Raw genomic sequence first — 15,620 nt, forward strand, 5'->3', positions numbered from 1 at the left:
CACTCTAAATAACGACAATTGTTAGGTTTTACTTTGGCCAGGGCGAGTTGTGCTGACTATCATTCATCAGGTTACAGGAGGAGCAATTGCTTTAATCAACGGACGTTTCTTTTGGCTTGAATTTATTGTTGATGAATGCACTGTGGAGCGAGTGTGTTAAGTTTTCGATATACAATCATAACTGGTTCTTGAACGTGGTTCGTAAATGGAAAAGTTCTCGTAGTGAAGCAGAATTCCCTATAGGAAATAATGTAAACATCAATAATTGGTTTCAGCCCCGACAAAAGTCCCTATTTTAGTGAAGAAAAAATATGTATGTATGTACAGTACATATATAACCATATATATATATATATATATATATATATATATATATATATATATATGCATACATACATATATATGTATACACACATACATATATACACATACATATGTATGTATACACACAAACATATATACACACATACTGTATGTGTATATGTGTGGTGTGTGTGTGACAATCATTGGTACTTTAACTTTAGTGTGTGTGTATATATAGATATATATATATATATATATATATATATATATATATATATATATATGTTTGTTTTATGCCATTTTTTGTCAAAACATTGTTTTTAAGGAAAATACACGATATGTACCGTATTATGTTTTTTCCCAAAAAATGTCAAAGTGGAATATCTGATGTGAGATAATTGGATAATAAATATATATATATATATATATGCATACATACATATATATGTATACACACATACATATGTATGTATACACACAAACATATATACACACATACTGTATGTGTATATGTGTGGTGTGTGTGTGACAATCATTGGTACTTTAACTTTGGTGTGTATATATATATATATATATATATATATATATATATATATATATATATATATATATACATATATATATATATGTGTATATATATATATATATATATATTTATTTATATATATATATATATATATATATATATATATGTATGTTTGTTTTATGCCATTTTTTGTCAAAACATTGTTTTTTAAGGAAAATACACAATATGTACCGTATTATGTTTTTCCCCAAAAAATGTCAAAGTGGAATATCTGATGTGAGATAATTGGATAATAAATAATTCATAACATCATTGACTGATAAAAAAAAAAAAAAGTCTGTCCCACTAATATTAATGGGGATCCAAAAGGCACCTACTCATAAAAGTGTTAAAAATAAGTCATACATTTGTTTTTTACTTTCAGCGCTTAAGTCTCTAGATCTACTTTAGGTCCATCCATCGATTATTAGTTTGTTTGTTTTTAATGTTTTTTTGTTTGGTTGTTTTATGACCTTTTTGTCAAAAAAAACTTTATTTTTATGGCAAACACACAAACTATGCAATATTTCCCCAAATAAATATTTCAAAGTGAAATATTTGATGTGAAGTAATTGAAGTAATTGGAGTCTTGAACAAAATATATACAAAAAAAACAATATTGATTTTGATTCATTATCATTTTTCGAGCAATGGCATTTTCAAAGAAAAAAAAACAGCCTGCAGGGCAGGTATGTATGATTAGAGTGAACATTGCTACTTTTTCTTATTACATTTCACCTGTTTGCTCTTTCATTCCACTTTTTATGTTATTTTTGATGGTATTTTTACAATGCTAAAGAAGTAGCTGCGGGCCTCAAATGGCCCACTCGCCACACTTTGAACACCCCTGGTCTAAAATGAGCTTTAAAGGGCCACACAGGACTTGGGGAGGGGGGAGGGCGCAGTGAAAGGAAACTTTCATCAACTGGTTATTACTATCATGTTAACTTTGACAGCCCCAGTAAAATGTATAAAAATATCTATTGTTCGTGCACAATGATGTTACCTCCGTCCTTCTGGTTTTCTCTCATCCTGCCCACTAACCATGCAGCAGTTTCTTCCGTGGTGTCAGCTGACAGCTCCACCACCACCAGGGGGAAATGGCCGGATGCCCGACGAGAAAACTCCATCATGATTAAGTGTGACAAAGCACCTGTCAAACAACAAACAACATCCTGGTAACTTAAGCAACAATATGAAACAATGATTTATCACAACTTGTACAGCCAGGTATGCACACTGCTGGCTAAAATATCAATTACATACACATAATGTGTAAATATAATAATATATTAATCCCTTAATGTGTGCAGCAAGCTGTTGGAGATCTTTTTCAGTTAGTTGTGGCCAGTACCCTGTACTTTGCAGTGGTTTGTTGGGGGAGCAGCACCAGCAAAAAGGACTTAAACAGGATTGACAAACTGATCCAGAAAGCCAGCCAAACTATTGGCACACAGTTGGAGGCGTTTGTGTCAGTGAGGAACAGGAGGACACAGGACAAACTGCGGTCGCCTCCAAGGTTTCTCATTGTTATCCCATTGGGTTGAGTTTTTTCTTGCCCTGATGTGGGATCTGAGCCAAGGATGTCGTTGTGGCTTGTGCAGCCCTTTGAGACACTTGTGATTTAGGGCTATATAAGTAAACATCGATTGATTGATTGATTGAAATAAACAAGTACTGTATTATAGCGGTTGCTTTAAGTACATAATTCACCACACCTGTTTACTTGACTTTGTCATCATTATTCACTGTCATTGTTCGATTGTGCACATAACAATGTTGTTCTTCTTTAGCCTTCATATATGCAGTTAAGAGTGAGTAATTCGCAGCGGCCCCTTTAAGTGACCGTCAGGAGATTTTCGCAAAAGTGGGGGTTTGTTGTGACCGCCATTTTGAGTCGCTTGATATTAGGAGTCATTCCTTCTCGTCATTGATGAATAAACGGCGCACACGTTTTTGTGTGTCAAAAGATACTTCAAGTTGTCTTGCTTTGCGTTACAAGCGCAACAGTATATACATTTGCAAAAAAAATAAATAACTTTTCACATTGTCATTATGTGGTATTGTGTGGAGAAGTTTGAGGACAAAAATGAATGTGTTTCATTTTGGAATGAGGCTGTAACATAACAAAATGTGGAAAAACTGAAGTGCTGTGAATACTTTCCAGGTGCACTGTATTTTTTTGCTTTACAAACAGCCCCTTTTGTGTTTATCAGTAACATTTGATATGAAATAATATCACACATTTGTTAAGACACAAAGCAAAAAGGTGTTCTTTTTTTTTTTTTACCTGTCTTACACACCTGATTATGATTTTGAGACATGTGTTTTGCCTTGCTATCCATGGTTACCTGCAGAAATAAACATTTAAGTTGCTTAACAACTTAAATTATTGCAGACAAACTTTATTACAGTCATAATTATTTTCAGACTAAATTAGGCTGTAATGTAATTACAATATATAATAATAACATAATAACAATGCAATATATTTTTTTAAATTTGAATTTTTAACCATTGTAATTAGAATGCCAAAAGTGTGTATTTATCTTAAATAAGTAAACACAAAATAGACTGTCAATCTCTGTCAGCAAACATAATTTTACTTAAATAAACATAGAATAACTTGAAGTGTGTGTCATTTAAACTTTTTCTATTGACATTATCATGCCTTTAAGCACTTTGTTCAACTTTTGCTGTTGTTGTCGTGTTCAAATGTGAGTTTAAATCGTGTTAAGGAGGACTAATAATAACAAGCTGGGGGTAGTTCGAGAACATTCCGAGTATTTTTGGGGCGTAAAAGTCTTTGTACACAACAAAAGTACAACATTAATGACACACTGTCACGTCATCCCAAATGTTACAAACTGCATTTTGAATACCAAATGTAATGTTAGGTGGAATATACTGAAGAAATATGAACATGTTCCTACCGTTTATGTCATCGCTAAAGACCACTTCCTGAAAGTGAAGCTCTTTCTTCTTTTACTTTGCTTGTTGCCTATCCAGGTTGGCAGCGCACTACCGCCACCTGCTGGATGGTAGAGGAGGAGGTTTTAGGTTTTGTCTTTATTTCTACTTTTTTAAACAATCACTTGTTGCTCTGAAATCAATTTAATTGTATTGCATTGATTTGTATATGATTATTTTTCATGTATACCTGTTTGTATCGTGTTTCTGCTCATGTTTAATTACAAAAACCCAAAACCAGTGAAGTTGGCACATTGTGTAAATAGTAAATAAAAACAGAATACACTGATTTGCAAATCCTTTTCAACCTATATTCAATTGAATAGACTGCAAAGACAAGATACTTAACGTTCAAACTGGAAAACTGGGTTATTTGTTGCAAATATTAGCTCATTTGGAATTTGATGCCTGCAACATGTTTCAAAAAAGCTGGCACAAGTGGCAAAAAAGACTGAGAAAGTTGAGGAATGTTCATCAAACACTTATTTGGAATATCCCACAGGTGAACAGGCTCAGTGGGAACAAGTGGGTGCCATGATTGGGTATAAAAGCAGCTTTCATGAAATGCTCAGTCATTCACAAACAAGGATGGGGCGAGGGTCACCACTTTGTCAACAAATGCCTGAGCAAATTGTCGAACAGTTAAAGAAAATTTCTCAAAGAGCTATTGCAAGGAATTTAGGGATTTCACCATCTAGTTTGTCGCTACATCTGTAAGTGCAAGTTAAAACTCTACTATGCAAAGCAAAAGCCATTTATCAACAACACCCAGAAATGCCGCCGGCTTCACTGGGCCCGAGCTCATCTAAGATGGACTGATGCAAAGTGGAAAAGTATTTTGTGATCTGACGAGTCCACATTTCAAATTGTTTATGGAAACTGTGGACATCGTGTCCTCCAGAAGAAAGAGGAAAAGAACCATTCGGATTGTTATAGGCGCAAAGTTGAAAAGCCAGCATCTGTGATGGTATGGGGGTGTATTAGTGCCCAAGGCATGGGTAACTTACACATCTGTGAAGGCACCATTAATGCTGAAAGGTACATGCAGGTTTTGGAGCAACATATGTTGCCATCCAAGCAACATTATCATGGACGCCCCTGCTTATTTCAGCAAGACAATGCCAAGCCACGTGTTACTGCGTTCGAATTTTGTGAATGCAATTTTTTTGCATCAAATTATGCTGACAATTTCTATAAATTAAGCGATACATGACCAAAGTGTGTTTGTAAAAACATTTAGTTTTGTTAAAGTACAGTGTTTTGGAATTAATTTTGTAATATAAAAAAATAAGTGCAGAAATATTTGTTGCTTAGAAACTCAAGATTCACTTCCGGTAAATTGACACTGAAGAAACGAATCCTGTCTCGGAACCAGCCAATGAGGCGCTTCAGTCTTAATTTACAGGAAGTGAGTCTTGAGTTTTGAAGCAACAAATATTTTTGCACAAAATGTTTCTGCAATTAATCTTTTACACTGATTTTTTTCTGCAATTAATTTTTAAACAGTGATTTTTTTTCTGCACCAAATTAGTTTGACACAGAATTTTCCTACACCAAATTTGTAGACTGAATTTTTTTTACACTGATTTTTTCCGGCACCAAATTTTTTTACAATGATGATTTTTTTCACTGAATTTTCCTGCACCAAATTGTATCACACATAATTTTTTACACTGATTTTTTCTGCACCTAATTTTTTTACAATGATGATTTTTCACTGAATTTTTCTGCACCAAATTTTTCTACAATGGTGATTTTTTTTTCACTGAATTTTCCTGCACCAAATTTTATTACACTGATTTTTTTCTGCACCTAATTTTTTTACAATGATGATTTTTCACTGAATTTTTCTGCACCAAAATTTTTCTACACTGGTGATTTTTTTTCCCACTGAATTTTCCTGCACCAAATTTTATTACACTGATTTTTCTGCACCTAATTTTTTTACAATGATGATTTTTCACTGAATTTTTCTGCACCAAATTTTTCTACAATGGTGATTTTTTTTCCACTGAATTTTCCTGCACCAAATTTTATTACACTGAATTTTATTACACTGATTTTTTTCTGCACCTAATTTTTTTACAATGATGATTTTTCACTGAATTTTTCTGCACCAAAATTTTTCTACACTGGTGATTTTTTTTTCACTGAATTTTCCTGCACCAAATTTTATTACACTGATTTTTCTGCACCTAATTTTTTTACAATGATGATTTTTCACAGAATTTTACTTCACCAAATTTTTCTACAATGGTGATTTTTTTTTCACTGAATTTTCCTACACTAAATTTTTTACACTGATTTCTTCTGCACCAAAAGTTTTTACACTGTTTTTTTGGTCACTGATTTTTTCTGCACCAATTTTTTTTAGTGATTTTTGTCACTGAATTTTCCTGCACCAAATTTTTATCACACTGATTTTTTCTACACTAAAAGTTTTTACACTGACCTTTTCCACTTAATTTTTCTGCACCAATTTTTCTTTGACACTGAAATTGTACCCACTGAATTTAAAAAACCTGTATTTTAACAAACATAGTTTTTTTGCAGGGACAGTACTAATTTGAGTTTGCTTTATGGACACTTAAACACTTGGTAGAGTGATGAATCAAACACATTTTCCTATCAAACACAAATTAATTAATAACTTTTATTTCACGTTGTTTTGTTACATTTTGCCCCTGATAGATTAACATAAAATAGTTTACTCTTCCTGGCTTTATACTTGGTTAAACTTGTTAAATCAGCAAATACGTAGAAGAAAAATAATGTAATCAAGACAAAATAAGTATTACATAAGCAGTAGAGGTGCCAAAAAATCTTAATTATTCTGATTCTGATTTTCTGCTCTGCCCCCCTTGCCTGCGTGGAGAGGTCTTCAGTTTCCACGGTGGATCCGTTGCACTGGTCACCCAGGGGGAAGGGGGTTTCCACATCTGCGGTCCCTTCCAAGGTTTATCGTCGTCCCATTGGGTTGAGTTTTTTCTTGCCCTGATGTGGGATTACAGCCAAGGTTGCAGCCCTTTGAGGTATTTGTGATTAAGGGTTGACTACCAATACTAAATGTTGTCACAAACTGAGCTACAGTCTCACTTTTTCTGCAAGAAACTAGTTGCCAGACATCTGGCTGGACATTTACTATGGAATCTACGACCCATGTGGAGGACGAGATGAAAGTTTTTGAGTGGAAAGGGGAGAAGAGAGGGTTCATAGGGTAGTAAAGACTTTGTAAAGCCACCATAAAAAGACCTTTGAAAGAAATAAAACATGTTTAACGGCAATAGACTTTATTTTCCTCTCTTCTAAGAACAAGTAACTACTGGGCTGCATTGTAAAATGTCTGGTTCGCATGTTGATGTGGCTGAAATGAAGGTAGAGCAGCACATTGCTTAAGTTCGACACAGCAGAACGTCTGCAAAAGGGCCCAGAAGGTTGTTGTTGAATATACATCTGACCCACACCAGGTAGGTGGTGAAAGGCTTGATATTTTCTGAAAAGGTGTAGTTTTGTTGAGGAAGAATATAAGGCATGTAGGTGTTCTCTCCTTGTTCTTGAATCCATACCTCGTACTTGACTTCTTTGACTTTCAGGTATTTCAGATTCCAGGGGATGTGCCAGGAGACGGTGAGCTTTGCCTTGTCGGTAGCTTGCACCGAGGTTTGACACTGGGCTTCTCTGACCCGGCCTGGATGGAGCTTGCTGGCGGGCTTGGACATCTTGAAGCCGCGCTGTGACTTCACGGCCTCCCCGGCAACATCAAGGAGTGACGGAATGTCTACTTGGGTGTCTTGGTAGATCCGAAAGAGCCACTCTGGGTTGCGGCAACACAAGTGGCGTGAGACTTCTTTGCTGGTCAAGATTCGCTCTTGCTCTTCCTTCTCCAAGTGAGCAATGCCTCCTTGTTCCCAAGCTCTGTCGGGATGGGTTCGAGTGTTCTCCTTCTTGGTGTTCCTCCATGAAACATAGTGAAGGTCCATGCCTGGAAGAGTGGCAAGGGTTTTGTATGGAGTATAGTGCTCTGGGTTTATGGCAAAAGGGAACAGTTCCACCACCACTGCTCCTCTGGGGAGGAAAAGAGAGGTGATGAGCTGAGCCCCATGCATGCTGACGAGCATGGAGGCCCCACTGACCACCTGGACAATGCTGGGAAAAGACTGCTCCTCCAGGGACACCTTGAAGACCTTCATTTGGAACTCCTGAGCCAGCGCCATGATCAACTCAGCCTCATTGACTATCAGCCGTGTTGCTAAGCGACTGAACATAACGATGTATTTGTCGTCCGCAGCTTTCTTGGCCGTTCTCGTGATGTTCATTTTATCCAAAAAAGCTTTGGCAAACTGACGAATCTCGTTCCCCGAAACCAACAGGTTAGCTTTGGGCCCCTGTGGCTGCACAAAACCGTACTGATACCAGGTTGTCATTTTGGACAAGCCCACGTATGCCTTGGTGAAACAAATGAGCTTTCCAAAGTTCCTTAGCTGTTCTTTGAGAAGAGGCTGTTTGTTGCTCAGCAGTTTGTAGAGGTCGAAGTGCGGCCCTTCCCCCCAGCCCTCCATGAACACCAAGCGGGCGTGGTCGTCCAGGTCGGAATACAGCTTCATGGTGTAGAAGGCCGGCAGAAGGTCATCATGGAACACATGCATGATGTTGTCGGGGTTGAAGCGGTTTAAAATGAACGCCACATCTGGCACAAACACGGGCTTGGGCAAGAACTTCAAAGCGGCCGCCGGGAGCTCCAGGAAATTAAAGTACTGCGTACTGTGGTCTTCTACCGAGGACATGTCCAGCAGAGCAGGTTGGAAGCGTCTGGAACCAAGGTTTGGCAACATGACGGAGGAGTTGGAATGAAAGAAGACAAACTCTTCTGCCTCCGCGTTGTAGCAGAGGTCATCAAAGCGGCAGATGCGATCGGTGTGCATTTTGCTGCTGCACACCATGCGGGTGCCATCTTCTTGAAGCGCTCGCAGGGCCAGGTGATAGTCCAGATGGGCCTGAGTGAGTTCTTGGGATGGCCCCGTCATGTGCAGCTCCTCCTCCAGCATGGCGGCGTGCTCTCTTAACTTGGAATACTCCCAAAGCAGAGCTGCTACCACGGACACCAGCAGCCCGTTGAAAAGCACAGCCAAACTCATCCTGCAGCCCGACACCAACGTGTGCATCCTGCGCTTGTTGAGGACTCCAACCTGTGACTACGCCAGTGGCAAGCCTCTGCTGCCAGTAACGCAGACGAGAGAGGGGGAAGGAGGACCAGGGGGAAGTGTGGAAAAAGAAGAGAGAGAGAATGAAACAGGAAGTAAAAGACAGAGAGAAGGAAAGAGGAAGTAGAAGGCAAAGAGAATGAAACAGGAAATAGAAGACAGAGACAAGGAAAGAGGAAGTTGAAGACGAAGAAGGACGGAGGAAAAAGAAGACAGAGAAATTGAAACAGGAAGTAGAAGACAGAGAAGGAAAGAGGAAGTAAAAGACAGAGAGAAAGAAACAGGAAGTAGACGACAGCAAGAATGAAACAGGAAGTAGAAGACAGAGAGAAGGAAAGAGGAAATAGAAGACAGAGAGAATGAAACAGGAAGTAGAAGACACAGAGAATGAAACAGGAAATAGGAGACAGAGAGAAGGAAAGAAGAAATAGAAGACAGAGAAAATGAAACAGGAAGTAGAAGACAGAGAGAAGGAACGAGGATGTAGAAGACACAGAGAATAAAACAGGAAATAGAAGATAGAGAGAAGGAAAGAGGAAGTAGATGACATAGAGAATGAAACAGGAAGTAAAAGACAGAGAGAATGAAACAGGAAGTAGAAGACAGAGAGAAGGAAAGAGGAAATAGAAGACAGAGAGAATGAAACAGGAAGTAGAAGACAGAGAATGAAAGAGGAAGTAGAAGACAGAGAGAAGGAAAGAGGAAGTAGAATAAGGAGAAGGAAGGAGGAAAAAGAAGACAGAGAGAAGGAAAGAAGAAGTAGAAGACACAAAGAATGAAACAGGAAATAGAAGCCAGAGACAAGGAAAGAGGAAGTAGATGACATAGAGAATGAAACAGGAAGTAAAAGACAGAGAGAATGAAACAGGAAATAGAAGACAGAGAGAATGAAACAGGAAGTAGATGACATAGAGAATGAAACATGAAGTAGAAAACAGAGAGAAGGAAAGAAGAAGTAGAAGACGCAGAAAATGAAACCGGAAATAGAAGACAGAGAGAAGGAAACAGGAAGTAGACAACAGAGAGAAGGAAACAGGAAGTAGAAGACACAGAGAATGAAACAGTAAGTAGAAGACAGAGAGAATGAAACAGGAAGTAGAAAACAGAGAGAAGGAAAGAAGAAGTAGAAGACACAGAAATTGAAACAGGAAGTAGAAGACAGAGAGAAGGAAACAGGAAGTAGACAACAGAAAGAATGAAACAGGAAGTAGAAGACAAAGAGAATGAAACAGGAAGTAGAAGACAGAGAGAAGGAAACAGGAAGTAGACAACAGAAAGAATGAAACAGGAAGTAGAAGACAAAGAGAATGAAACAGGAAGTAGAAGACAGAGAGAAGGAGAGAGGAAGTGGAAGACACAGAGAAGGAAACAGGAAGTAGAAGACGGGAGGGAAGGAGAGAGGAAGTAGAAGACGGGAGGGAAGGAAAGAAGTTCAAGCATGTAAGATGAAAATAAGGTCAAAGAGAAACAAGGCTAACAATTTAACAGTAAGAGTTTATGGTATAAAAATCTGAGATTGTATTGGCTAAAAGAGTAATGTGTGTTGTGTCTTCATGCAAACTCATCCAATCATATTTCACTTGCCTATGAAATAAATTGCTGATCATGCTGGATGTCTTCCAGGTGTCCTCCATGCAATGTCCCTGATGGCCTCTAGGGGTGCTCCTCATCTGGAATCCTGCTGCTCATCTCGGGGACAAGGAATTGATGTCACATGTTCCTGAGCAGGACATGACGCTACTATACCAAATATCATAATAATGATGAATATACCTTATGCTGTTCACATCAACAATCATGTAATTGACTGACAATACTAATACAGACAATAATAATCAAAATAATATAATAAGTACTAAATATCAATGTACACATTTTAAAATTGTGTGTATTATTAGTGTGTGTTTTGATAGGTAATACAGAGTGGCATTATGGTCCTTTTATCCTCATCTCATCTCATCTTCTTTTGCAATTTTGCGTCTCATTCGCAACTTCTGTGTGAGACAAGAACGCATATGTCATTCTCTTTTTCATTTCATTCTAAATCATAACTAAGCGATAGCAAGAGACGGCTAACATTTCAAGAAATGGGATTCGATTTATTCCGCCTAGCCTTCTAAAAAAACCTCCAACAACATTTTATGTACATGCTGTAAGTACAGTATTTATGTAATGTAGTCACAGGCACATTCACAACAACATGTAATATTTACGTTATTTTGCTCAGAAATTTTATTTTTGGGCGTATTAATTTCACAGAGCGCATCACAACGTTCGCAATTTCCTTTAAAAATATCAACAACTACTAATCATGGTGGACTTCATGACAGACGACGACTACTTTGGGACAAATTATGATCCAGAAACTTATATTTTTGAGCCTGAATATAGGGAGGAAGATCTATAAGTTTTATCAACTCTGTGCTAAGCAGATGAAGCTTTAGTGAAACACTAATCATCATGTAGCAGTATTGCTAAGGGCTAACCTCTAAAAGCAGGTCTAAAATTTGTACATTTTAAGGTCAAGGCAAGTGTTGCCTTAAAGGAGGGCTCATATCTTAGGGCACCAAGGCAAGTTGGAAGTGCACCAAGGCAAACATTATTTTCTTTCGAGGCAGGGGCTCCAAAGCATGCATGCGTATATATATATATATATATATATATATATATATATATATATATATATATATATATATATATATATATATATATACACATACATACATATACATATATATATATATATATATATATATATATATATATATATATACATACATACATATACATATATATATATATATATATATATATATATATATATATATATATATATAAATGTTGAAAGATGACACCTGATGGCCATAAGACGTAACTGCACTTTTTGTCCTATAGATAAAAATAGTGTTCATGTATGAGATCTAGGGCTGCAAATTATGGCCAAAGTAATAAGTTTATTGTTATCAATATTGAAATCATGATTACTGATTGTTAGGTAAAGCAGTGTTGGGGTGTGAACTTAATACCATCATGTCATTTGTAATGTCTAATAAAGAGACTATAGATAAACGTTATCTATATGTCTATCGACAAGTATTAGGATTTATTATTCTTTAATAATCGCAATTTGTCAGCTTTTTGTCATTACATGATGCCTTAATCTCTATTTTTACATTTTAATGGAGGTAGTTATTTTTTTAAATTATTTATTAATTTTTTAAAGTGATGTACATTCATATGTTCATGTAGATGATGTATCAGGAGTCAGGACAGATCCATTAAGAGTTTGAGTAGAATTATGTCGTATAGGAATTAACTATACACAAAAGAACATTAACAAAATGCTGTGTCACAAAAATGGTTTTTGAAGTAATACCTTTTTGACATGAAAAAAACACAAGTAATGTAAAAAAAACATGGTGTTTACTTTTTTATATAAAAATAAAACAATGCAGTTCAGCTAGATGAAGTCTAATAAACAAGCTTTGTTCTTCTCCAACGCCTCCTTGTGGTTCAGTACAAGAGTTTGGCCAACAAAAATAAAGAGAAGTGATATCTCACACATCAAATACACAATCTTCACAGCCTTTGTTCAATTCAATGAGAAGGCAAAACATTTTTGCAAGTATTGATGTTATTTGAATACTGATAAATAAAGGACGAGTGAACTTCCCTGTCAACAAAGTAAAAACTTTATAAACAAGTTGTGACAACGTTCACGACACATCGCCTGCTGCATGTTTACTTACGTCATTAACTCTCAGTCACAGCAGCTGATGGACGCTGTATTGAGAAAATAAAAGCAACATCAAATAGTTTTATCCTTCCCTGTGTACTTTTAGTGTGGGGACAAGTGCGTCCGTCTCCAATATTGTCCACACCTGTCTCCATCTAAACACAGCAATGCGCTCTTAAGCACACACGTTTAATCCGAAGGGGAAATCTCCCAAGCAAATTCCTTCATGATTATCAAGCGACGCTAGTGCGCATGCGCCTGGCTTTGTGTTGCCTAAAATGCATTAATAAATGACGGGTTTATGGTAATTAAAAAATTAGACGGTATTACGAACCGTCTGGAATTTTATTGCGAATTATCCTGATACCGTTTACCGTTACATCCCTCGTCCATTAACAAGTAAAAAGTCAAGGGCGGTCACGGCATGTTCTTGCCGCTGAAGTTGGTCAATTTTTTAGGGCATTACGGCAAACGACGGTTGCCGAGGTTGCCATGGTTAAATTTGAGCCCTGTAAAAGTAGTTCCTCAGTGTTAGCGCTTATAATAACAATATCGCTAATACTTGGTTAATATTCAGGTGACGACATGTAAATGGAGGATTGTTGGTGGTTCTTAGGTGTTTTTTAGAGTGCGCAATAGAGTACCCGCATTAGCTGCATTGTTAGCCACCTCGTACTTGCCGTATTTTACGATTTAGAATGCATTAAAAAAAAGAAAAACATATGTGTTCTTGTCTTACATAGGGATTGTGAATGATTGGCAAAATTCCAAAAAAAAGTGCAGTTCCCCTTTAATGATTTCTAAAATGAAACAAAACTGCTCGCAGGAAATTCTCCAACATTTATTGGAGAATTTGCCATATTTACAAATGTGAGTACTACAATGATGTATTGCAATATATGGATGTACTATTATCATTAGGTATTATCATGATATATTGTATAATGGTGTATTACTATCATCCATTATTACCTTGATCATGTATTGTAATATAATGGTGCATAATTATCATTAAGTATTAACATGACGTTTTGTAAAATAATGATGTATTACTATCAATAGTTATCGCCATGAAGTATTATATAATAATAATGTATTAAGATAATTATGCTATCATTTGTCAATGTCTGTGGATCATCGATGCGAGTGAATTTAAGCATTTAAAGGTCGTCTTTTATCAAATATCAGCTTAGCTGACTGATTATTTAAAAAAAAGAAGAAGAGAGATTAAACAAATATTACATATTTACCTTTCAGCAGGAGACCGAATATTATCGACATATTCCAGAAACAAGCGTTTTGTTTCAAGCGCTGACCTCCACTGTAGTCACTTCCGGTGCAGGCCATACAGGAAATGCCAAAATAAAATGTCAGCGGCACTTCCAATTGATCAGATTTTCAAAATAAAACGGCGTAGACGCTCCGGTAGAATTTATTTACTCAATATTTATTCCACTATTCAACCAAAGTCCCTTTCAGCCGAATAACGTGAACTACTAGAAATATTTGGAGCTTTTAATTTGGACAATTAAAACATGAGCATCTTTTCCTGTGTCATGTTTATGATACATTATTTGCAAATTGCAGTTCCTGCAAATCGACAATATTTGACTTGTAACTATAAAAACTAATATTATAATAAAAATGTGCTTTAATAGTAATGAGTTTTCATACGAAATAAATAATATATATACTTATATATTATATATGTTATAAGTAAATTTATTGACAACACAGTAAACATTACACAGCATTCAATTCAAATAAAACATTTTTTTATATAATATAAGCATTATTAATTCCAGCATTGTCTTTCATGATTAATGTCTAATTCATGTACCATCCAGATGTAAGTAAACGATATAATTATTTATTTGTACCGTTACTCCTTGTCAGTGTAGAAAGAAGCGTTGATAAAATAGTTTGAAAAGTCCACTTAAAGGATGTGTAATTTTTTAAATCTTCTTATATATGGTATCTATCCTGTATTTTCACCTCTAAACCTTTAAAAGAATACCAAATATTAAGAAACCGTGTATTAAAAGTGCTAAACTAAAATTAATCTAAAACACATGATTGCAACCACTAAATATGGCTAATTAAATATGGCAAATTAAATATGATAGATTAAATATGTCCAATTTAATTTGACAGAACAAACATGTCAATTAAATATTACGAATTAAATATAGTTAATTAAATATGACTAATTAACTATTAAATATGACCAATTGAATGTAGTTAATTAAATATGACTAATTAAATATGACTAATTAACTATTAAATATGACCAATTGAATGTAGTTAATTAAATATGACTAATTAAATATGAGCAATTAAACATAGGTAATTAAATATGATTACATTAGTATGACAAATTAAATATGACCAATTCAATATGATTAATTCAATGTGACCAATTAAATATGACCAATTAAATATGACCATTTAAATGTGGTTCATTAAATATGACCAATTAAATACTGCATGGCCAGTTAAATATGAAAAATAAAAATGGTTGATTGAATTTGACCAATCAAATATGACGAAGTATGATCAATTGAATATGAGCAGTTAAATATGGTTAATTGCCTAATCAAATATGATCAAATATGTTCAATTAAATACGAGAAATAATAATGATCAATAAAATATGGTTAATAAAATATGACTAAATATGATCAATTAGATATGTCCAATCAAATACGACCAAATATGACCAATTGAATATGGTTAATTGAATATATAACCAATTAAATATGGTTTATAATTAATATGGTTAATTCAATATGACCAATTGAATATGACTAAATACAGTATAAACTATTCAATATACTATTCAATG

The 15,620-nt window shown here is 35.5% G+C and overlaps 2 protein-coding genes across 6 annotated transcripts in view; both read right to left on the reverse strand.

The window, feature by feature from the left end:
• ano10a (anoctamin 10a) overlaps window positions 1-3,897 on the reverse strand; it is a 29,132-nt gene extending 25,235 nt beyond the window's left edge. The window contains exons 1-2 of one of the 3 annotated variants that reach the window (XM_061982870.2): window positions 3,802-3,897; window positions 1,875-2,021 (exon numbers count right to left, since the gene is read on the reverse strand). In XM_061982870.2, coding sequence (XP_061838854.1) covers window positions 1,875-2,001 — 127 coding nt within the window. In that variant the 5' untranslated portion in view covers window positions 2,002-2,021; window positions 3,802-3,897. Of the gene's footprint in view, window positions 1-1,874; window positions 2,022-3,171; window positions 3,192-3,801 lie in introns of those variants that run through there. The other 2 variants (XM_061982871.1, XM_061982872.1) reach the window with 2 other exon arrangements.
• Window positions 3,898-6,862: 2,965 nt separating this feature from the next.
• Window positions 6,863-14,986, reverse strand: pomgnt2 (protein O-linked mannose N-acetylglucosaminyltransferase 2 (beta 1,4-)). Of its 3 annotated transcripts, none has more exons than XM_061982878.2 (3): window positions 14,026-14,986; window positions 10,624-10,720; window positions 6,863-9,049 (listed from the first exon to the last, which is right to left on the reverse strand). In XM_061982878.2, the coding sequence occupies exon 3, from the start codon at window positions 8,998-9,000 to the stop codon at window positions 7,231-7,233; it is 1,770 nt and encodes a 589-aa protein (XP_061838862.1). In that variant the 5' UTR covers window positions 9,001-9,049; window positions 10,624-10,720; window positions 14,026-14,986; the 3' UTR covers window positions 6,863-7,230. The 3 variants fall into 3 exon arrangements, with proteins under 3 accessions (XP_061838862.1, XP_061838861.1, XP_061838857.1); XM_061982877.2 differs by having other exon boundaries at window positions 10,624-10,728; XM_061982873.2 differs by having other exon boundaries at window positions 10,624-10,779.
• Window positions 14,987-15,620: the final 634 nt, after the last annotated feature.

This window comes from Nerophis lumbriciformis, linkage group LG21 (assembly GCF_033978685.3).
Source record: "Nerophis lumbriciformis linkage group LG21, RoL_Nlum_v2.1, whole genome shotgun sequence".
Classification (NCBI taxonomy): domain Eukaryota; kingdom Metazoa; phylum Chordata; class Actinopteri; order Syngnathiformes; family Syngnathidae; genus Nerophis; species Nerophis lumbriciformis.

Coding starts and splice junctions, on each gene's coding strand:
- pomgnt2 (XM_061982878.2), bottom strand. CDS start 9,000: ATGCACACGTTGGTGTCGGGCTGCAGGATGAGTTTGGCTGTGCTTTTC.